Below are 25,248 nucleotides of genomic sequence, written 5' to 3'. Positions count from 1 at the left end.
ATGCACAAGATAAGAGTTTATGGTATTGGAGGAAGTGTGTTAGCATGGATTGAAGATAGGTTATTGCATAGAAGGAAGGAAGTCATAATACATGGTTGTTTTTCAGGCTGGAAGGATGTAACTAGTGGAGTTCCCCAAGGATCAGTTCTTGGCCTTCAATTATTTACAACTTGTATTAATGATGGAGGAGTAGGCAGAGTGTAAGGTATATTTGCCAATCGTGCTAAATTAGAAGGGAGGGTGTATTCTGGTGGTATTTGGACTCTGTGTCAGGATATAGAAAACTTGAGAAAAGGCTTGAAATTGTCGAGGCACAATCTTCCAATTATCCTGAGATATGGGACTGGTGCCAGATAACTGGACAGCTGCAGTATTTATCTTCCCAGTTAGGGGTAGAACTCTGATCAATTCCCACCACAGCTGCTGTGGAACTTAAGTTCAGTTAATAATTGAGAAATAAAGATGCCAATTGGTCTTAGTTGACGATGAAAAACTACCACTTTATCATCAAAAATCCAATTAGTTTATCATTTCCATTAGGTGGGGGGGGGGGGGGTAAGTGTTGGTGGAATATCTGCCATCATTATTCAGTCCGGCCTATGTCTGAGCTGAGACCCACCCACTTGGTTGACTCATAAATGCCTTCTGAAGTGGTCGAGCAAGCCACTCTGTTTTACCAGTGCAATCACATTTAGACAGAGAATAAATGAAACTGGGTCGACTACTTGACATTGACTGAGGCCCTGAGCTTGGACATGGCAAAATTGTTGCTGGCCTGGTCAACCTTGCAAAGTCCCCGTGAACATTTGGTGTCTGGTGTCTAATTGGGAGAGTAATTCCACCCATATCTAAGGATAATTGTAAGATTGCCCCACAGACTGGTCAAGTAACAGTCTAATAAAGTCATACTTGCAGAATTGTGTCTTACAGACAAGAAACTAGACTCCTACAGTACAACCACCTGAGTACGTTTTGTCCCATCGGCAGACTAGGCCTTTCAGAGGTGGCAGCACGATGGTATATAGGTGGGAGGAGTATCCCTTGGAATGCTCATCAGCACCAGACCTCATGAAATCTCATGACATTGGGTCAAACGTGGGCAAGGAAGCATCTTCCCCCTCCTCGCTCAGCTGATGAATCAGTACTCCTCCAAGTTGAGCAACACTTAGAAGGAGCACTGAAAGTAGCAAGGGTATAGAATATACTCCGGGGCACTTCAATATCCATTGCCAGGAATGGCTTGATAGTGCCATCATAGACCAAAGTGACCAAGTCCTGAAGGATATGACTGAAGATTGGGTCTGCATCAGGTACTGAGTAAACCAATTTGTGGGACAAATATACTTCCAATTTGAGGGACAAACATACTTGACAGTCCTTGCCAATCTGCATCCATGGTAGTGTTGTTGCAAATGGCCACCGCAAAGTTTTTGTGGAGATAGTCTATCATCTTCACACAGATGTTCTCTATCATGTTGAATGGTGCTATACATATGTTAAATGGAATAGGCTCAGAACAGATCTGCCAGTTCAAAACTGAGTGTGCATGATGTGTGGTGGACAGCAGCAGAAATGTACGCCAGCACAATCTGTAATCTTGTGGCTTGGCATATTCCACATTACTATCAAACCAGGGGATCACCGTGGTTCAATGAGGAGTGCGGAAGGGTTTGCTGGGAGAAGCACCAGGCATACTTTTTAAAAAAAAACAGCTAACAGGAAGTTTAGGCTCCAAGAACACCCCCATACCCAATGATAGCAGGGCCTAGCATGTGAGTGCTCAAGAGGAGGCTGAAGCATTCGCAACCATATTTAGACAAAAATGCTTAATAGGTGATCCATCTTAGCTTCTTCCTGAGATCCTTACCATCACAGAAGTCAGAATCCAGCCAATTTGATTTACTCTACGTGACATCAAGAAATGGTTGAGAGCACAATATGCCAAGGCTACGGGACCTTGCAACATCTTGGCTATGATACTGAAGACCTGTGCAGCCAGAACTAGCTGTGTCTCTAGCCAAGCTGTTCCAGTTCAGTTGCAAAACTGCCATCTACTGATGATGTGAAAAATTACCCAAAAATAATTTGACTAATTCCTCCCATTTGTGCTACTGTTGATCAGCAAAGTAATGGAAAATGCTGTCAACGGTGCTATTAAATTGCACTTACTCATTGATGCTCAGTTTGGGTTTTGCCAGATCCACTGTGCTTCAGAATGACTACCCTTGACAATAAGATATCATTTGACTGACTGATTGTGGCATCAAGACACTCTGGTAACACACAAGTAAATGGGCGTCACAGAGAAAACACTTCAATGGCTTTAGTCATTGTTTGCACAAAGAAAGATGGTTGCATTTATTAGGGGCTAATCTCACAGCCCAAGACAATTACAGAGATTCCTTGGGACAGTGTCCTAGGCCCAGTCAAGTTCATCAATCACTTTTTTTCCATCATAAGATCAGAAGTGGGACATTCACTGATGAAGGTGCTATTGGAATTGAACATTGCACCTTGTCAGCAGTCCATGCCTATGTGCAGGCATGGGTGAAGTGGCAAGTAACATGCCACAGAAGTGGCAAGTAACATGCCACAAAAGTGCCAGACAACAATCATCTCCAGCAAGAGATAATCTAACTGCGTACTGTTGACATTCAAGGTCGAGTTGCCCACAATTAATATCCTGAGGGTTACCATTGACCAAAGACTCAACTGAACCAGCCGCAGAAATAGTGCAGCTATATGCACAAGTCAGAGGCTGGGTGTCTGCGGCAAGTGACTTGCCTCCTGACACCCAAGGCCTTTCCACACCTGCAAAGTACAAATCATGTGCGAGATAAAGTATTCTCCACTTGCCTGGATGAGTGCAAAGCTAACAACTCAAAGCTGTACACCATGCAGGACAAAGCTTGAGTGATGGGCAGCCCATTGACCACCATGAACATTCATTTCCTCCACCACATTCACTGCAGTATGTACCATCTACAAATGCACTGCAGTTACTTGCCTAGGCTACTCTGATGGCAGCTCAAAACCTGTGACCTCTGCCAGCAAGAATGACGAGGCAGCAGGTGTATGGGAACACCATGTATACAGTAGCATGCAAAAGTTTGGGCACTCCTGCTCAAAATTTCTGTTACTGTGAATAGCTAAGCGAGTAAAAGATGACCTGATTTCCAAGAGGCATAAAGTTAAAGATGATGCATTTCTTTAATATTTTAAGCAAGATTACTTTTTCATTTCCATCTTTTACAGTTTCAAAATAACAGAAAAGAAAAGGGCCCGAAGCAAAAGTTTGGGCACCCTGCATGTTCAGTACTTAGTAACACCCCCTTTGGCAAGTATCACAGCTTGTAAATGCTTTCTGTAGCCAGCTAAGAGTTTTTCAATTCTTGTTTGGGGGATTTTCGCCCATTCTTCCTTGCAAAAGCTTTCTAGTTCTGTGAGATTCTTGGGCCGTCTTGCATGCACTGCTCTTCTGAGGTCTATCCACAGATTTTTGATGATGTTTAGGTTGGGGGACTGTGAGGGCCATGACAAAACCTTCAGCTTGTGCCTCTTGAGGTAGTCCATTGTGGATTTTGAGGTGTGTTTAGGATCGTTATCCTGTTGTAGAAGCCATCCTCTTTTCATCTTCAGCTTTTTTACAGACGGTGTGATGTTTGCTTCCAGAATTTGCTGGTATTTAATTGAATTCATTCTTCCCTCTACCAGTGAAATGTTCCCTGTGCCACTGGCTGCAACATAAGCCCAAAGCATGATCAATCCACCCCTATGCTTAACAGTTGGAGAGGTGTTCTTTTCGTGCAATTCTGCACCCCTTTTTCTCCAAACATACCTTTGCTCATTGCCGCCATAAAGTTCTATTTTAACTTCATCAGTCCACAGGACTGGTTTCCAAAATGCATCAAGCTTGTTTAGATGTTCCTTTGCAAACTTCTGATGCTGAATTTTGTGGTGAGGACGCATACTGTCCATGAAGGTCATATTTGTGCAGGTGTTGCTGCACAGTAGAACAGTGCACCACCACTCCAGAGTCTGCTAAATCTTCCTGAAGGTCTTTTGCAGTCAAACGGGGGTTTTGATTTGCCTTTCTAGAAATCCTATGAGCAGTTCTCTCGGAAAGTTTTCTTGGTTTTTCAGACCTCAACTTGACCTCCACCATTCCTGTTAACTGCCATTTCTTAATTACATTACGAATTGAGGAAACAGCTACCTGAAAATGCTTTATCTTTTTATAGCCTTCTCCTGCTTTGTGGGCATCATTTAGTTTAATTTTCAGAGTGCTAGGCGGCTGCTTAGAGGAGCCTATGGCTGCTGATTGTTGGGACAAGGTTTGAGGAGTCGGTATTTCTAAAGCTTTGAAATTTGCATCACCTGGCCTTAGGTGAACAAGCCATAGCCCTCACAAGCTAATGAAGGTCTGAGACCTTGGTAAAAGTTATCTGAGGGCTCAAATCTCTTGGGGTGCCCAAACTTTTGCATGGTGTTCCTTTCTTTTTTTTTCACTCTAAAAATTGTACAAAACAAAAATAATGCACTAATCTTGCTTAAAATATTGAAAAGAATGTTTCATCTTTATGACTTATGGAGATCAGTTCATCTTCTACTCACTTAACTATTCACAGTAATGGAAATTTTGACCACGGGTGCCCAAACTTTTGCATGCCACTGTAAGTTCATTTCCAAGTCATGATTTCCAGACTTGGAAGTATATCGTCAGTCCTGCATCATCACTGGATCTAAATTTTAGAACTCACTGCCCAACTGCACTGTGAAGTATCTCACCACCACCAACTTTTCAAGGGCAATTTGGGATGGGCAATAAATGGTGACCTTACTGGCCTCACCCAGATCCTAAAAATAAATATAAAAAGAAATATCAGTCTTACATTTTGGAAATTTTAAACGTGCCGATCTGTGATTAAAATTAGCTGGCAGTTGTAAAAATGTGAGTTAGCAAAGAAAAATTGTGTTTGCGTAACTTAATTGAGTTCTTTGAAGTTAAAGATAATGATTGGAGTATTTTGGATGATAACATGGAAACATTTTATAATTAGAACTAGGCCATTTAGCACCTATGGGACTGTAGACTTCAGGGCACAAATACTCAAGGCTTTAAATGTAGAAGGAAGGTTGAGAAGGCTGTTTAAAAGATGTGCAAAATAGCTGACTTCATAAATATAGTTATCAACTATACAAAAGAAATAAAGTTATGCTCAATCTTTATAAAACATTGCTGGGTCCCCAACTGGAGTATTTTGTATCCTGTACTTATATGTCAAGGTTTCAAAGGGTGTAGAGAAGATTTGCTAGAATGATGTGTGAAATGACAGACTTACTGAGAGAAACTGGACAAAGTTTAAGAAGAGACAATAAGCTGATAAAAGTTTTTTTTAAGAATAACTATCTTAAATAAATGAGGAAAATGGTTTCCAGTGGCAAAAAAGCAAGTAACTGCTGGGCAATTTAAGGTAGCAAAAGTACCAGAGATTGTTAAGGAAATTGTTGAATCGTATAAAGAATAATTATGGAATACAGTGCTGAAGGTTGGTTGAAACATTCAAAACTAACTATCAAAGTGGAATTCACTAAATAATGGAAGAGTATTAATTTGGAGGGCTATGATGAAAAAACAAGAATTAGATAGTTCTTTCAAAAAATCAAGACAAACGTGTTGTCTGAATGGCAGACTCCTCTGCTGTAGTGTTTTGCAGTTTCTCTGCATTACACTACCAAGCCTCATGCACATTTTCCAGAGGTGTTTAAAGCTGATAGCAAAACTCCAGATGCATCATTTCCTCATGTATTTCACTACTGTTGTGCAAGTGTGTTTTTATGTCCAGGGATATGCAAGAGGTACATGTTTAATAGTGCACGTGTGTTATGAGAGACATAACAGTCGTGCATGAATATTCATGGGCATGAACATTCATGAGGTAATCACGTGGCTTGTGCATGTCTGGCAGCATGGTTGAATGCGAGGGAATGTTAGAGACTGCACGAAGGGAATGTGAATCAGAGAAATGTATATGGTGGGTATCTAAAGTGAGGAAAGTAGTGCGAGAGCAAAAAGGTAAGAGAGGTTCAGGAGCAGCACACATAGCCATTGACCTTACTGTCACATTTAATAAAATTATAGCTAAACTTTTACATTAACTTTTCCTTATATCCATATCTTGTGATTTTTGTTTTCTTAGCACCAAAATCTGTTGATCTTAGTTATACTCATCCACTGAGTATCTACAGGCAACAGATTCCTCAAACCTATGAGTCTGAACATTCTGCTCAGTATTTTCTGTGGAGCAGCTGTTGTCACAGGAATCAACATAGGGAATTTAGGGAATTGGTATTCTTCGTTACTCTTTTACTAACCTCCTGTAACGAAGGGTAACATACCATTTTCTTCTCTAATGCATGAGGGGGAGAGAGTGCTTCTTAAATTGGGAAGTTTATGACTTTGTAGTAGATAGTGTGTGTAAAGAGAAACCTCTGGAAACATTTATGTGAGAAATATACAGAGAGTGAGCACAAGGAATTGTCTGTGCGACGGTACGCAAGCAACGTGCATGTAAGGCAATTGAGTGAGTGCAAGCATGTGAGATGATTGATAATTTTGAGTATGATGTCGCAGTTATGTGCCTGAAGGAAGCTGAATGTGATGGAGAAATCTGTGTAAAGGGAAAGTGAGTGAGCACGAAAGGAATATCTTATATGAGTGAAAATGTGCAAAGGAGGAAGTGTATTTGCATGCACAAGGCCAGTCTGTGTGAGAGCAACTGAGAGCATTGAGCTGGACCTCGCTGACTAATGCTGGCAGTTCCAAATGTGCTGGCATTTAGCACGATTAAGTGGCAGTAGGTCTGGAATTACTGACTTAGAATTAGAATGTGAGGGGGTCAGAATGAGGCCAGTGTATGGGTGAGAATGCAAAAGAGATTGTGTGCGTGCACATGCTAAGTTAAAATGGGTGAGAGTTCTTAAGTTTTTTTATGTTTATGTATGTGTAGGAAGATGTATGTCAAAGAGGGTATAAGGAGTACAAGAGTACTTGAGTGTGATGTATGTGCTTGATGGTGTATGTGATGGCACTGTGGATCTTATGAAGTTAGGATGTGCAAGTGGGTTATGTGTGGCAGAGGGTGTCTGAAGAACATCTATGGAGAGGGACGTATGAGATAAGTTAAACTACATGAACTAAGGAAGCATGTACGTGAGAATGCTTGAGGGCTGTATGGTTGAGATGGAAGTGGGAATGTGAAGGAAGGTTCAAAACGTGGGAGAGAAAGGAGATGGTGTTTGGAATTGTGCAGGTATGAGATTGCATCACTTGAATGTGAGGGAGTATGGGGTGATACGCAAGAAAGTGAAGAATGGCAGTCTATAAACGAATAAAAGAAAGGAATATGGATCACTGTAAGAGAAGATTGGGAGCAGATGATTTTATTGTACTGAATTATTCAGTAGTTTTCATCTAGTTGAATGGTAGTTGTCATTTCAGAATGTACACACTAATTTCTTGTCTTTTCCTTGTTCATAGAGAAGCCTGCCATTGCACCGCCTGTTTTTGTATTCCAAAAAAACGAGAAAGGACAGAAGGTAAACATTCTACTTTGGCATTGATTTAACTTTATTTCATTTTGTGAGCCAACAGAAAAGTTTACATTATAATTCAGTTATCTTTTATGAATATGAAATGCAAAGCACCTTGCCTAGAAGTTTTCCCTACTCAACAGGAATTTGATTCTCTTTTGAGGAATCTCTGGAGTCCAAATTAAGTTACTAGTCTAGAAATCTTTTTCAGGCATTCACTGTTTGGAGCAGGGAAGTTTTATTTCCTTATTTAGAATCCTTGCTTTACATCAGAAATTTTCATTTTTATCCTCCATTATCTCCTTGATTGAATCTGCACCTAAAGCTATATTTTACAAAAGTGCAGTCACCCACTTAACATATGATAGTGAATACTGTTTCGTTTTTGTAACTCAAATATCATTGTAAGATTATCTTCACTAATTTTCTGTTTACAAGTAGTAAAACAGTAATCTACCTTTGGTTGTTTTTCCTGTTATATATTAATGGGAGGAAGATTGCACTTGGGAATTACATCTTTCATTCCAGTGTGCCTTATGATTTTTGTGAATACTATTCTGACTGCAGTCACCAAGTGTATCAATGTTACTGATGTAAGATTTGAGAGTGTTGCATGTAGGTTACATATTTCAAGGTGGAAATACATCAAAGAGTTTGGATGGCAGGAGGGCTTACTAGAAACATTTGAATTTGACCTTTCAAAGTCCATAAAACCAATTTCCTCATTGACATGATGTTCTTGTAGTGAGTGATGGACAGTAGATTCTAATAGATTTTAACTTGAATAACATTGTAAGATTATCTTCATTAATTTTCAATACCTTTTTCTCCTGCCCCCTAGGCTTTCTGTTCCTCTCCCTCACTCCTTTGTCCTGCCACTGACTGCAGAAGTTTCCTCCAGCTGAGCACTACTTTTTGGAAAATTCAACTAAAAGCTATCCACCTCTCTCCTGATGCTGGAGATCTGTTTTTGATTAAGCTTTTGTTTAGGTCCCTTAACCTTCCTCTTCCTGGCATGGCGTTAAATTTTCTGGTACCTATCTGAAGCAGATTTGGCTAGTTTTTTTTTTCTCCCCCCACAGTAAAATACTAAAAAGATGGAAGATGTTAAGGAGAGAAGGAATAGGTGTGTGATAGGAAGTAAGTGTGATCAGGAGTGGAGGTGACAGTGTAGGCTAGGAATGAACTGGATAGTGTAAGAGGTGAATTGTGGACAAGGGGGCGGAAAGTGCACATAGCGTGCTTTATATAGGATAATGCATAAGGGCTGGGAGAGTATTTGTGCTGGAGCAAGAGCAAATCAATATAGAAGGGAAGAAATTCATAACATTGGAGGGTGAAAGAGTGCTCGTAAAAGGGAGTGGGAGATAGGTATGTGTTGTGGCAGCAGAGAAAAAGTGGAACATGAATTAAAATGGGGTGAGCAAAAATTCTTTTTGATGGATAAAATGTGTAATATTAGATTGAAATGCAGAGGGTATGCGGAGGGCACATTTATAGTGTTGGCAAGTGTTGCTAATTATTAGAGCTATTTTCCTCCTGAGAAATTGTGAACTCATTGCATGGAAAATCACCATTGGAATTGCAGCTTTCATTTGCGTGAAATGCATTATATGATCAATATTTTATGTTGCCATGAAACTCTTAATATTGAGCTTATTTTACTTTGGTAGTAAAGCTTCAGACCAGCTCAATTCTGTACTTTCATTGGTTTATGTTTAGTGCCACTAATTAATGTTTACTTTCAAGAGGATGTCATTTTGATAAAGACTCTCACCATATTGCCAAACATTCCCGAGCTGATTATTTGGAGTCTATATAGGATATTCATCACTTGCACCATGACATGGACCTGCTGGTGTGGCGTTTGCACCTGATATAGGAGTCTAGCACATTGCCAATATCATGGACAACAGTTATGCAAGAAGATGGGGATAAACAACTGTACTACAGTCCTGTTTTACATTTGCAAATAGGAAAAGGGTTTCCTTTCTCGTTAAAGAAATGTTTAGATTGCAGAAATGCAGAGTCAATCCCTGTAGAAGTGTTAACGTGACTAGATGTGAACTATCTAATTTAAACTACTGCGTTGCAAAGGAAAAAACAGAGGCACACCAGATTTTGGCTGATACTTTAAAACTCTGATCACCTGCTGCCTGACTATTTGGAAACTGCACTGGTTTAGTATCAGCATCTGGATCACTGGTTCCCTGTTGCCAAGGTATCTTTCAGGTGCTGCGGACTCAGTTGCTTTGATTTAGCTGAAATTGACTGGGTGCCTCTGGTCACAAACCTGTGCTGCCTTTCAATTCACCTGGTTCCATTTCCTGTGCTTTCTTGAAACTTGCTGTGTTCACTGGAAAATATATTATTCCAATTTGTAACATTTAAAAAAAAATCAATTGAAAGAGTGTTGAGTATGGTGCTAGACTACCAGATTTTCCAAAGTCCCAAATGCATTGGATTAATGGAGGTTTGCTGTGCTGAAAAGCTGTTTTGCAGCATCACCTGGTATCCAAATACTGTAACTGTATGCAGTTCTATGACAGTTTTCATAAAAGTATCATAAGCTTTTATGATGTTTACAAAGTGGCACCTGTCAAACTTGAGCATGATGTTCGGAATTTTTTTTAAACTAAAGGATTGTATCTTCCCCTCCACCACCACCACCCCCCCCCCCCCCACCCCTCCCCAGGGCATCAGATAAACTTGACTTTTTAAGACTCAGGAAAAAGCTTTTGAATTGTAGGGTGGAAATCTCAAAGCTTTTTATTCAACATTGGGGAGGATTTTATACATATAAATCTTTTTAATTACAAGTCTTGTTAAAGTTCAGAATGGAATGCTCCTGTGTTCAATTCCTGTCCCCACGTCAATTGCTTTCCATTTCTCGTCTTTTCTCTTTGCTCCCTCCCACCTTAAATGTACTGTTCCTCCCAACTGTTAAATTTTGCCTTTCTGTGCTGCTACTTCCTGACAGCCACTTTTTAATTGCTAAGTGAAAAGGGCAGCCTGTGGTCTGGAATCCTTATTTTATCTTTGATGCGAAACATGATAGCAATCCAAAATCTTCTTGCTGGATCAAATGTTTTTGTAGTCTCTACTAAAAAAAAGTGCTTCCTTGCTTGTGGTACCGTCTCCTCATATAAAATGATAGGAAATGACGATATGAACAGTGGAAAGTAGAACTGGAGAGGGCACAAAGAAGAAAGAATAAGAAAGAAAGACAGGAAGGGAGCAAAGTGAAAGAGGAAAAAAAGCAGTGTCATAGAAATAACAAAAACCAAGGAGAGGGTCTTCTGATGTACTGTGACCAGTTGTACAGAAGGCTGACTGCCCTAATTTTGAAAATGGTACGAATAGCTGGCAATTTGTGTCTTCATTACTTTTGTTAAGAGTTGTAAGTTGCAAAGGGCAATTACACTTAAAATTAAATTATGAAGACTTTGGTCATCTCTCTACATAACCAGTTTTCAATTCACAGCGATAGATCTTGTAGCCTTATTATGTTGCAAAAAGTATAGATGTCTTGTTTCTAGCCATTATAAACAGCAGTGCTATATGGCAGCAATGCTATATGGTAACAATACTGTGGAAAACTGGTTACCAATCTATTTGTGTACATTAAAACTTGAGTATAAAGTACATTTCCTCTTGTGCTTTTGTCTCATGGAGGGTCCATAACCAAGTTATAGGAAGTTAAAGCTTTAGCATGTGAAAACAATTTCAACAGAGTATATTTTAAACAAATGACTGCTGCTAATTAGCTGAAATTGACTGGGTGCCTCTGGTCACAACCCCGTGGGACTCTCAAACTTGTTTAAACCTACTTCAGCTGGTGACAAGTTAAATAAACAACTAATTTACCTTAGCAATAATATTACAAGAAAGGCTAACGTTTTCAAAATATAAAGAGGTTAACTATTTGTTAATTTCTGAACCCAGCCAAGTGACCAACCTCTTCCAGATCTGCCCAACAAAGTCCATAGTTCATTTTTAATTACATGCTAGTTTGTTTTTCATTCGGATGCTAATCAAATACATCTGCTGTCTTATAAGAAGTAAAACAACATTTGAAACTGCATTTCATTTGAAGAAGTTCATCACTGGGTACAATAAATGTAAGGTAGTTATTGATATATTATATGCTGAATTTACTGCATTTAGTTTTTTCCATTAGTGACTATATACTCTTTTAATTAGTTAGAGAGGCACAATAGTACAGCAGTTAGTAGTGCTGCCTGGCAGCCCCAGCTACTTGGTTGTCTATTTGAAGTTTGTATATTTTCCCTGTGCTTTAGTTTCCTCAGGTGCTCTGACATCTCAAAGACATGCCTGGTGGTAGGCTACTGTAAAACTTCCCCTAGTGTAATGCGTGGCAGGAAAGTCTTCTTGGGGTGGGGGGGTGGGGGGAGGAGGAGGATGGCTGGAGGCAGTGGTGGGGAGTTGGTGAGCATGTGAGAGAGAATAAGTTACAGAGGAATAGGTGGGGCAGTAGGACAGATAGAAATGTTCTGGAGGCCAGCATAGACTCAATTGCTATTGTCCTAAGAAAATGTGAGAAATAATTAGCTGAAACTGACTAAAACTGGTACCTCTTTAGCCTTTCATAAGTGGGGCTCATAAACTTGATTAATCCTGGAGACACAAGAGACTGCAGATGCTGGAATTGGAGCAAAAAACAAATTGTGGGAGGAACTCAGTAGGTCAGGCAGCATCTGTGGAGGGAAATGAACAGTCAACGTTTCGAGTTGAGACCCTACATGTGGAGGGGACGGGAGTTGAGATGAGGGGAAGGTTTGGAGCAAGAGCTGGCAAGCAATATGTGGATCCAGGTGAGGAGGGTGATCGGCGGATGGAGAAAGGAAGAGTGGAAATAGTGAAAGAGGCTGGGTGATGATAGGTGGGGTCATCAAAGGGCTGCAGATGACAGAATGTGATAAGGAAAGGTGTTTAATCTTCCTGCATTTTATTTGAGTGCCTCCAAATGAAATGCAATCAGCAAAAGACAACTGAAAAGGTTTTCTTGTGAGGTCGTGAGTGGGGAATAGGAAAAAATGAGGAATGTACTAGTATTTTAGTAAGTCATTAGTTGGAAATAACTAATCCAGTGGAGAATTTTTGTGAAGAAGATTCTCCCAAGATTTGGAACTTGCTACTAAAAGGTTGGTTGGGGTGAATAAAATCAATGCATTTAAGAGGAAGTGTTTAATCTAAGAAGGATAAACAAATAATAAATTGAGAGCAGCCAATGATTGGAAATGTTATCTCCAAATTTCTCCTCAAATCCAAATCTCCCACAATTCTGTCATTCACATTTGGTTAGTTGGCCGTTTGGTTACTTGACAATTGCTTCGCCTCAAAGTGATAGAGTTTTCTATAACTGAACATTTAAAAATCGACAGTCACTGTGGCTCTGGCAGGCAGTCGAACTGGTGTTGCAAGGCTTGTTGCTTTACCCTGAGCAGGACCCTTCTGGTCAGTCGCTAAACTCCCTTCGCCCTCTAAGATCACCTAGACATCTCTCCTCTGGCTTCCGCGAGCCTTTGGGCATGGGTGATTTAAGTAATCGAGAGCTAAAATCTATTCAACTGTCTCTGAGAAGCAGAGTTCTTATTTGGGGAAAATAACCAATTAGTTTGAGAGTTACCGTAACATAATAATAGGATTATAGCTGTTGATCTAGAGATGAAGGTTTGAATTTCTCCACAAGGAATTTAAATTCAGTTAATTAAACAAAACTGGAAGAAACTAGTGTAAGTAATTAGAACAGAAACGGCTGAATCCAAATAAAAGCATAATGAAATAATGCTGAAGCAAGATTTTTAATATTGTTTAGATATATTAGAGAAGGAAATCTGTCACCTTTTACCTAGTCTGGCTTGCGAGATACTCCATACTCTGTGATTGAAATGTCCTCCATTCAGGGGGCAACTAGGGATGAACAGTACATGTTGGTGTTGCCGGTGATGTCCTATGATTAAATAAAGGAATATGGTTGTTTCCCCATCCATTCCATCATTTATAAGATTGTTTATCCTCTATTTCTAACATTTTTCAAAACTTGAGCACCACAAGTTCCTCTTGCAGTATAGGGACCATCTTTAATCCGTACAGGCATTCTTTGTTTCAAGATCTTTGGCCTTTTTTATTTGAAACTTGTGTCTCTAAATTGCAGTGTTGCTCACTGTGCATTTGAATTGACAGCTCAGTTTCTAACACTGTTGCTTGCTCCTCAGGATTTCCTTCTGTTGGATCATTGTGAATTTTGGCTTCTACATATATATAGTTTTGTTTTTAAAATAAAAATCAAGGGGGGTGGAAGTGTTGAGAAGGAAAGACAACTACTTTAAAGTGGTTGAAAGTAAGAGTTTGTGTGGGTTCCACCTGTTTATATGGGTAATGTCTGATTCTTTAGTAAGGCCACTGTTAATAATTAGGATCCAACATCTGTCTTTAAGTTGCAATCTTTTTTCAGTTTGGGAATTTGTCATTAAAGGATATCCCTTTGAATGTTGATTTCAGTGCAGCCTGTTGCTTTTTTTTTAGCCTAGGCCATTAATTGCTGATGTGTTGGATAAATTGTTAAGGTGTATTTGTTATCTAGTATATTTGGACAGTATTAAAAATCTTGCTTTGGCAAACATTTGATCATGCTTTTATTTAACCCTATTTGAATTGGAACTTCCTCTAAGCTTGTCATGATGATCTGATAACTTTCTTGTGCCAGTGGTTTGTTTTCTATTTCCTTTTCAACTTGTATTGCTCAGTAGATTCAAGAATGTGCTCAAAGCCGCCTTAAAAAATGCACCATTCCCACTGACACATGGAAATCTCTGTTCCATGACTGCTAAAATTGGAGAAGAAGTGGTATTGGGAACATTGCATTTGTGCATTGTGAGCACACAAATCTTGTCTAAGCAGCTGGAGGAGCACGCCACCCACAAACTGTCTGGCCCACTTGCTCCACCAACCGCCTCCTGCATCATCTGTCCCACATTGGTCTCAGCTATCTCAAAACTGGAGTGAAAGCAAGTCATCCTCAATCCCAAGGGACTGCCTAAGAAGACGGTTTGTTTCAGGAGCTTCTTGGGTCGATTTGAAGGAATAATTGCCTTCTCCAAACTTGACTGGTCTAGCACAACATTGCTTCATTACAATGCACTTTGATTGTGGTAAACCTTTTCAGCAAAATTTATTTTGTTCTGTATCTGCTTATGAAGACCACTTGTCAATAGAATAAAAGGATGCATGGTTTCTGACCTTGTAGTTTCCCATAGATTTTCAGCATATTTTTGTACAGGACGTCGCTAACAACCAAACTGTGCAATTCCCTCTACGAAGTACCTGGGACCTTTGTGAACCAGCAAACAGCGATGGATCTCTTAAAACACTTAGACTGAGAAATATAGATATTGTGTAAGGTATATATAGAGTCTGAGTTACACAGCATGGAAATAGGCCCTTTGGCCCAACTCATCCATGTTGACCAAGTTGCCTACCTGAACCATTTGTCTGCGTTTGACCCATATCTTTCTAAACCTTTCCTATCCATGTCTGAGTGTTGTAATTGTATGCACCTCTACCACTTTCACTACCGCTATATGCTAAGATTTAAAATGGAAAAGGTTAAAATAAATTTTAAAAAAAAAGCAATAATTAAAAGCTAGAGGAATGATGCTCCATTCTTGTGAAAATTATTTTTTTCAGAGAGGTTGTAGACAGTTTTTACACTTTGAATGGATAAGCACTAACTTGTGAGTTCACTCTGTACCTCAGAGACTACAGTAACTTCACACTGTTGGGTACAACTGAATGATCATTCAGATGATATTGTTTTTTAAACAGGTTGTAGCAGCTTCAGGATTTGTACGTACACTATGGCACGTGTACTCCTCAAGTTGTGTGGTATAGTCCCCGTGTTTGCCTCCTCAGTTCTTTGGGATTCAAGTTTTACATAACTTGCTTAATGATCTATTGCCAGATTTACCCACACCCTTGATATTTTCCTTGCCTTTGGATAATGGAAATCTTTTTTTGACCTGATTCATGGCTGATGTTTTCATTGATGATATTCTTTACAATAGTGATTTGATTCTTACCTGCATGATGGTGATTAAGTAATAAAGTTTTGCAGAAGTTAAGGAAGAGTGATTTTGTGTCCCTGCCACAATTTTGCAGCTATCAAAAAAATCAATGTCAACTTTCTTTTTGGTTTATGTTATATTTCACTCCCTTGCCACTGTATTTTTCAGCATCGCCTTGACACTTCTTCAAGCTCAATGAAAATAAACTTGCCAGTTTCTCTGTTCCTGGCTTCTCTGTTCCTAATATCTTATTTTTTGCCTCCAGTCAATTTTTAAGTGTTGATGTGTACCCCTAGATGGTTTATCAGATTTACTTTACAAGGTCTGCATGTTCATCTGTTTACTAATTTAGTAATCTTTGCATCACTGAATTAAAGAGAGAATTGCCCATGATTTTGTCCAATGCCCCTCCTGGAATACTGCCTGTGTGGATATCAAATGAAGACTGGATCAAGCTCAGGAGTACTGTTCTCCCTCCTGCTTCCACCCTGCCTTGAATTCCCCATCACATCTTCCAACAGTTGGGCAGTATTCCAGCAGTAATTTTTGAGATCTGCAAATGACAAATAATGTGCCCAACTTAAGCATGCATGCTTGGAATTAATTTTGGATAAAGTTTGAGGATTATTTAGTATCATAAATGTTAGCTTGTGCATTAATTTCATATTATCATCTGTTATAGCATGTTATATATGAAAAGCAAAAATTTCTGATTTTATATTTAGAATTTTAAAAAATATTTATCATAACTGTGTTTATAGGAAAAAATTGAACCAATGACCTCGCCTACACCGCCATCAAACAAGGTAACAAATTACATGCACTTTTGCAAGACATTAAGATTAGTTGTTGGAGCAAATTGAAGCCAAAGGCCAGAGACAACTCAGCATAAAATACTGTAGTGCAATACAGAGCTGAGGATTACTACTTAAGGAAGTGCCAATTAACACATTCTAGTAGAATAGAATTTTACAAATATTGGTGACATATTGGTAAAACCTGCAAAACAGTCAGCAAATTTTATCTTCTTTAATATACTTAAAATGCAAACACTGCCTCCTGAGGCAGGTTGGCTATAATCTGTTGTTCAGCTTTTGAAAAATCCAGAAGTTGCTGTATGGACCTACCTTTCCAATGCTCTTAGGACTTTTCCTGCATGAAACCATCTTTATCCCAGTACTTATCCGTGTTAAAATCATCTTTTATCTTATCTTTATTTTTTCACCCCTTTGTTGATCATGAATATTTCACTAATTCATCTATTTGCACTGAGTTGCTGTTCACATGTTTTAATGTGATGTTGTTCATGAAATGCTGCTTTTTCCTGTCAGGATTTCTTTAATTTGCATTGCCACATCTGCTTTTACCTAATCTGATTTCACTGATTTGGTACTCAATTGATAATAAACAGTCACTCAGGGGACAGACTAAGTTTCATATCAAAATGCTAGCTACAACAGCATAGGTCACATATGTATTGAACAACTTTATTTCATTTTCAGCTATTGCTTTGGGGCAGTGTAACTAAAGTGTTGTGCTCTTAGGACTTTTCCTGCATGAAACCATCTTTATCCCAGTACTTATCCGTGTTAAAATCATCTTTTATCTTATCTTTATTTTTTCACCCCTTTGTTGATCATGAATATTTCACTAATTCATCTATTTGCACTGAGTTGCTGTTCACATGTTTTAATGTGATGTTGTTCATGAAATGCTGCTTTTTCCTGTCAGGATTTCTTTAATTTGCATTGCCACATCTGCTTTTACCTAATCTGATTTCACTGATTTGGTACTCAATTGATAATAAACAGTCACTCAGGGGACAGACTAAGTTTCATATCAAAATGCTAGCTACAACAGCATAGGTCACATATGTATTGAACAACTTTATTTCATTTTCAGCTATTGCTTTGGGGCAGTGTAACTAAAGTGTTGCAGACACAGATTTTGGTTTCAGCTTGGTTGCATTCTCAAGATTCATAGCAATTTGTGAAGTTTCTTACTGAAGCATTCTCTACAGCTCATAGGACTACAGTTAAGCTTGATTGAGATTTTCCAAGAAACAGGCTGAGATGTAATTAAAATAGTGTTATGAACTTACAGAAATGTTTCATTTATAACTCACTGTTTACTTAAGATATTATGGAAACAGAAGGCATTTCTCCCATTTAGTTCATTCATCCACATTACAGCATTCAACAAATTGCAGAGTTTTTGCCTCAATTGCAAGCTCAGTGTCCCTTGGCTCAGCCAGTACTCAGTGACGCTAATTTCATCTCCTCCTTGTATATTCAATTTATTTACTAGTTTCACAGAAGGCACTTTGTCAAATTCCTCTTTAAAATGCACCAGTGTTCATCTCAAACAAAAAAAAACTCCAGGAAGTTTGCACAGTACATTGTGACGTTTCTGATACATTGCCATCATACTTCCTACGATGCTTCAGTATTCTTTTATACCATCACAAAATGTTGTCAGATATGATTGATTTGATCATTCAGCTGTAGCAATCGAATTTGTCTCATTTTTTAATAATAACTGGTATATTTACTCTTCACCTCGGCAAACACCCTGTGAAGGAATAGAGAATTCGAGAAATCCACAAGTTGCCATCAGTGTTTAATTGCAACTTGTATACAGGTGACCCCTGTGTTATGAGGGGGTTGTGTTCCTAGAAAACAGTTGTTTCATAATTTTCTTAACACAAAGCTGCGATGTTTGTGCAAGCGTCAAGAAATGCAAGTTGAAAGTTGAAATTATGTTGGTTTATTTACTTAAATTCGATGAGAGCAAATTTTACTCTGTGTCAAAATTTTTAGGTAGTGATTTGTGAATGATGTGAGGACAAAAATTCTGTAAGGACTAATTTCTGTAACCTGAATTGCCGTAATGTGGTGGCCACCTGTACGCCAAAGGTTACTCTAAAATTTCCTTCATAGTAGCTGTGAGTACTAATGGCCTTTCTGTTATTTCTCACTATAAATTCTGAGTAATGGAGAGCCCTCCAGACATTGAATACTTTTAATATATTTAAGTAACCATCATTCATTTTGCACTTTAGATCTTTTGTTTAGTTAGTAATTGGGCACATAAATTACTTTCAGTTACTTTGTTCTGTATTTTTTATTTATTGGCATGTAACAGGAAAAAATGTACACGGCCAGGAGCATTTGAAATTAATTTATTTTTAATGTATTTTAGAGGCCCGTGGATGCCTCCAATCCTGAAGATGCAGAAGGTAAGTGCTCAGTTTTAATATTCTGTGAAGTTCATCTTTAAGCATTAAATCCTTTTGCTCGGGTGTATGTATATTTAGTTACTAAACCTGAGCTGTGTTGAACTTGGAAATACTGGCCCCTGTCAGGCAGTGTCTGTGATGATTGCAGTCCACAATTCAGATCAATTTTTCATTTGAACATTGACCTGTGACTTGAATTTTGTTTTTTCTTTTCATGGATGTCGCCTGACCTGTTGAGTATTTACAGTTTTCAGTTTTATTTTGTATTTCTACCATCTGCAGTTCTTCTGGTTTCAGTTTTGTGTGTTAAAACTAGTCTTTTCAAAGTCAATATTAGAATATTTTCCATGGGATGCTCTCTGTAAACGTAAATCTAGGCAGTTGTAGCTGATTGGAAATTCCTAAGGTTATTAAAATTGTACTATTACCTTTTGTGTAATTTGATGGCTGCTTATAGTTAAAAGGGAAAATCATTTTAAAATTATGTTTTAAGGAGGGTGAGCAGCCAGAAGTCGTGGTGCACATTGGTACCATCAACATAGGTAGGAAAAAGGATGAGGTCCTGAAAAGTGAATATGGGGAACTAGGTAGGAAGCTGAAAAGCAGGCCCTCAAGGGTAGTAATCTCTGGATTGCTGCCTGTGCTACGTGCCAGTGTGGGTAAGAATAGGTTGATTTTGGCAGATGAATGTGTGGTTGAGAAATTAGTGCACAGGATAGGGTTTCAGATTTTTAGGTCATTGGGATCTCTTCTGGGGAAGATGTGTCCTGTACAAAAGGACAGGTTACACCTGAACTGGAGGGGGACCAATATTCTTGTGGGCAGGTTTGCTAGAGCTTTTGTGGAGGGTTTAAACTAGTTTGGCAGGGGGATGGAAACCCAAGTGAAAGGTCAGAGGATGGGGCAGTTGGTGTACAGGTTGATGCAATGCGTAGAGAGAATTTGAAGAAGGATAGGCAGTTGATAGGGCAAAATTGCAGTCAGTTGGATGGGTTGAAGTGTGTCTATTTTAATGCAAGAAGCATCAGGAACAAGGATGATGAACTTAGAGCATGGCTCAATACACGGAACTATGATGTTGTGGCATGTCAAAAGGGCAGGTATAGTTGTTGGATGTTCCAGGGTTTAGATGTTTCAAAAGGGACAGGGAGGGACGTAAAAGAGGTGGGGGAGCGGCATTGCTAATCAGGGATAGGATCACAGCTGCAGAAAGGGAAGAAGTCCTGCAGGAATTGTCTACTGAGTCAGTGTGGGTGGAGGTCAGAAACAGGAAAGGATCAATCACTCTATTGGGAGTATTCTATAGACCCCCCCCCCCCCCCCCCCCCCAATAGCAACAGAGACACTGAGGATCAGATCAGGAGGCAGATTTTGGAAAGGTGCAAAAATAACAGGGTTGTTGTCATGGGTGATTTCAACTTCCCTAATATTGATTGGCCCCTCCTTAGTGCAAAAGGTTTGGATGGGGCAGAATTTGTTAGGTGTGTCCTGGAAGGATTCCTGACACAATATGTAGACAGGTTGACTAAAGGAGAGGCCATTCTGGATCTGGTACTAGGCAATGAACCTGGTCAGGTGTCAGATCTCTCGGTGAGCATTTCAGAGACAGTGACCACAGCTCCCTGACCTTTACCCTTGCCTTGGAGAGGGATCGGAGCAGATGGTATAGGAAAGTATTTAATTGGGGGAGGGGGAATTATAATGCTATTAGGCAGGAACTTAGGAGTTTAAATTGGGAGCAGGTATACTTGGGGAAATGCACAATGGAAATGTGGAGGTTGTTTAGCAATCACTTGCAGGGGGTTCTGGATAGGATTGTCCCATTGAGGCAGGAAAAGGATGGTAGAGTGACGAATTATGGTCGACAAGAGATGTGGAATATCTTGTCAAGAGGAAGAAAGAAGCTTACTTAAGGTTCGGGAAGCAAGGATCAATCAGGGCTCTAGAGAGTTACAAGGTAGCCAGGAAGGAGTTTAAGAATGGACTTAGGAGAGCTAGAAGGGGGCATGAGGTCTTGGCGAGTAGGATTAAGGAAAACCCCAAGGCATTCTACTCGTATATGAAGAATAGGAGGATGTTTAGAGTGAAGGTAGGACCAATTAGGGATAGAGGAGGAAACGTGCCTGGAGTTGGAGGAGGTAGGGGAAGTCCTTGTGAATACTGAAGCAAAGTGTTCATTCTGTGAGAGGGACCTTGATATTTGTGAGGACAGCATAAAACAGGCTGATAATCTAGAACGTGTCGATGTTAAGAAGGAGGATGTGCTGGAAACTTTGGAAAACATTAGGATAGATAAATCCCCGGGGCCAGACGGGATATATCCCAGGATACCACAGGAAGTGGGAAGAGATTTCTGAGCCCTTGGCGATGATCTTTGCATCTTCATTGGCCACAGGAGTAGTACCAGATGATTGGAGGGTGACAAATGTTACTGCTTTGTTCAAGAAATGGAGTAGGGATAACCCTGAGAATTATAGACCAGTGAGTCTTACTTCAGCGGTGGGCAAATTATTGGAGAAGATTCTTGGAAAAGGGACAGGATTTATGAGCATTTGGAGAAGCATAGTCAGCATGGCTTTGTGAGGGGCAGGTCATGCAACACAAGCCAGAGTGAATTCTTTGAGGATGTGACAAAACACATTGATGGGGGTAGAGCAGTGGATGTCATGTATATGGACTTTAGTAAGGCGTTTGATAAAGTTCCCCATGGTAGGCTCATTCAGAAGGTTGGGAGGTATGCGATCCAGGGAAACTTGGCTGTGTGGATTCGAAATTGGCTTGCCCATAGAAGGCAGAGGGAGGTTGTAGATGGAGTGTATTCTGCCAGGAGGTTGTAGATGGAGCGTATTCTGCCAGGAGTAACCAGTGGTGTTCTGCGGGGATCTGTTCTGGGACCCCTGCTCTTTGTGATTTTTATAAATGACTTGGATGAGGAAGTCGAAGGGTGGGTTAGTAAGTTTGCAGATGACACGAAGGTTGGGGATGGTGTGGATAGTGTAGAAGGTTATCGAGGGTTACAATGGGACATTGGTAGGATGCAAAGCTGGGCTGAGAAGTGGCAGATGGCGTTCAACCCAGAGAAGTGTGAAGTAATTCACTTTGGAAGGTTGAATTTGAAGGCAGAATACTGGGTTAATGGCAGGATTCTTAGCAGTGTGGAAGAACAGAGGGACCTTGGGGTCCAAATCCATAGGTCCCTCAAAGTTGCAGTGCAAGTTGATAGGGTTATTAAGAAGGTGTATGGCGTGTGAGGATAGGTTGAGCAAGCTAGGGCTTTTCTCTTTGGAGCAAAGGAGGATGAGAGGTGACCTGATAGAGGTGTAGAAGATGATAAGAGGCGTAGATCGAGTGGACAGCCGGATATTTTTTCCCAGGGTGGAAATGGCTAACATGAGGGGGCATAATTTTGTGATTGGAGGCAGGTACAGGGGCGATATCAGAGGTAAGTTTTCTTTTACACAGAGAGTGGTGGTGCGTGGAATGCGCTGCCGGGGGTGCTGGTAGAGGCAGATACATTAGGGACATTTCAGAGACTCTTTGATAGGCACATGGAGGGGTATGTGGGAGGGAATGGTTAGATTGATCTTAGAGTAGGTTAACAGGTCGGCACAGCATCATGGGCTGAAGGGCACGGTAGTGTAGCGGTTAGCGTAACGCTTTACAGCGCCAGCGACCCAGGTTCATTTCTGGTTGCTGTCTGTAAGGAGCTTGTATGTTCTTCCCGTGTCTGCGTGGGTTTCCTCCGGGTGCTCTGGTTTCCTCCCACATTCCAAAGACATACGGGTTCGGAAGTTGTGGGCATGCTATGTTGGCACCAGCAGTGTGGCGACAGTTGCAGGCTGCCCCCAGAACACCCTATGCAAAAGATGCATTTCACTGTGTGTTTCGATGTACATGTGACTAATAAAGATACCTTATCTTACCTTATGTTCTTTGTTTTTTATAAAACTATAAAGCACATTTAATATGATACACGTATTTGCATAACTACTGCAATATCACTGCAGAACGCTAAGAATGCATTTAAACAGAAGATATAAATGCTTTATTGCATTTCCTGCGAATGTTATAAACTGTTGCCAGTGCAAAACAGCTGAATACCTATTGACCAGAATAACTGCAGTTATTTTTTTTTACAAAAGGTTGGTTTAATGTATAATGGATGCTGAATAAAATTAGCAATATTCTTATCAGTGCATTTTATTTATTTCTTCAGATTCTGACCGAGATGATGGTAATTACCCTCCACCTGTCAAAAGAGAGAGATCATCATCTTTCACGCAGGTGTTTCCACCTTCCCAGCCAGGTATGTCCTTTTCACTTGAATGACAAATGTTCAAATATTGTATCTTTTTTGGCTCTGGTTATTATCTCAGTTATGAAGTTTATGCATTTGATTCTCTTGCTGGTTATACAAAACATTTTTTTGTTATGTTAGGAGAGAGTGAAAGATAAGTGGGAATATACTGATGAATGTACTGAGCTGATGTATCAGCAAAAAGCAATGACGAAGATGTATTTACAGCCATATGCTTTTACAAAACTTAAAGTATGAGCTTTTCTAGTATACTCATCATAGTATTTGCTGGTAATTTAAAATGAAATATTTCATGAAGATAAAGAAGCAGTGTATTGGTATCTCATCTGCAATGGTTTTTCAATCGACAATTCTCAGTGTTCGTTTTTAAACCATTATTGACCAATTTAAAAAAAATATTCAGGTCAGACTACAAATATGCACATAAACCAGAACGAGTCCCACTTACTGCATCATCAGCAAATGATGGAAAATGCCAGCTACTATATTATCAGATGGCACTTGTTCACCAAAGCTCAGCTTGATTGCACTAGAAACCCTATGATTCCAGACCTCCTGGTAGTCTTGATCAAATCAAGAATAAAAGAGTTTATAATTGAGCTGAATTCCAGAGGTGGGGTGAGACTGTTCTTGACATCAAGGTAGATTAAAGTAATAGTTGCATCCAGAAAAAATTATTAGAATTGAAATCAATTGGAAAGCTCTTCTCTTGCTGGTGGAGATGGGTGTGTTTGTTGGAGTCCAGCTGTCTCAACCCAGAACATCGTTGCCGGAGTTCCTCAGTGCAGTGTTCTAGAATCAACCATCTTCAACTGCTTCATCGTCAGTTGCTTTCCCTTTATCATGGGGTCAAAGTAGGATTACTGTATAATGCTCAGTTCCATTGGGATAATACTCAGACAATGAACCTTGCAGCAAGACCTGGACAAACTTTAGATGTGAGCTGATAAGTGGCAGATAACATTTATGACATATGGTTGTTAGGCAATGAACATCTAGTTCAGGAGAGAGTCTAAACACCCCTTTCAGCATTCAGTGGCCATACAGTTACTGAATCCTTATCATCAACACTTTGCATGTTGCCATGGACTGGAAACATAAATGGAACAGCCACATAACCAATGGTCATGCTTCTCGACTTCCCCAAGACTTTGCACCATCTGAAGAGGATGGGTCATCGCCTACCAAGATGTGTGCAGTTTTAATAATACTACAGCTCTAGTAATACTTGACAGTATAAAGCAACCCATTTGATTCGCATCCCTACATATCTGCACCTTTGGGACATTGATCGTGCTACACTGGCAGATTTTCTGAATTGTTGCAATATTAATACAGCAACATAATTTTGATTCACCTTTTTTCTTGATATACCAAGGTAGTATAATAAATTTTCCAGTAAACTAAGTGAGTTTAAAGGGTAACAAAACCCCTTGATTTTAAAGGGACCATCGGAACGGGATCTTGGCGCACAGGCGGATGAGCACAGCAGATGTGTGTGGTCCTTTTTCAAGTTTTTCTCTAAGTTTTACACCGTCTTGACTTGGAAATATACTGCAGTTCCTTCTTTACTGGATCAAAATCCTGGAGCTCCCTTTCAAATAGCATTCTAAGAGCACCTTAAGGACTATGATGGCTCTCCATTCATTTCTCAAAGGCATTATGGGATTGGTGTTAAATTCTGACCTTGCCTGTGATTCGCACCTCTGATATTTGAACACATGTAAATTACTTAAGATGACACTGAATACCTAACCTAAGATACCAAATAATTATTTTGCTCTTTGCTGAATGTTTAACATGTGTTTTGATTGTGCTTATTGGACATTAGCCTAGTCTCTTTGTGGCTGAACAAATGTCCATTTATCCATTGCTTGTGAAATGTGGGAAAGTTGCACCTTGTAAAAGGTTGATTAATCCTTGAAGAGGATCTTTGATCTGGAAGTTGTTACCTTTGAATGGGGAATCTTCACTTGATGCATAACCTCCAAACTTCATCTGCAATTTCTTTA

General features: G+C 39.7%; 1 protein-coding gene across 7 annotated transcripts in view; it reads left to right on the top strand.

Annotated features, from left to right (window-relative positions):
- Positions 1-25,248, top strand: part of ranbp3b (RAN binding protein 3b) — an 89,813-nt gene that overhangs the window by 2,000 nt on the left and 62,565 nt on the right. For all 7 annotated transcript variants that reach the window (XM_052038178.1, XM_052038181.1, XM_052038182.1 and 4 more), the window contains exons 2-5: positions 7,541-7,599; positions 16,442-16,486; positions 18,882-18,918; positions 23,135-23,224. In XM_052038178.1, the coding sequence (XP_051894138.1) occupies positions 7,541-7,599; positions 16,442-16,486; positions 18,882-18,918; positions 23,135-23,224 (231 nt within the window). The remainder of the gene's footprint in view (positions 1-7,540; positions 7,600-16,441; positions 16,487-18,881; positions 18,919-23,134; positions 23,225-25,248) is intronic.

The sequence above is a fragment of the Pristis pectinata genome, chromosome 24 (genome assembly GCF_009764475.1).
Source record: "Pristis pectinata isolate sPriPec2 chromosome 24, sPriPec2.1.pri, whole genome shotgun sequence".
Classification (NCBI taxonomy): Eukaryota; Metazoa; Chordata; class Chondrichthyes; order Rhinopristiformes; family Pristidae; genus Pristis; species Pristis pectinata.
This window is presented reverse-complemented; position numbering and strand designations above follow the sequence as displayed.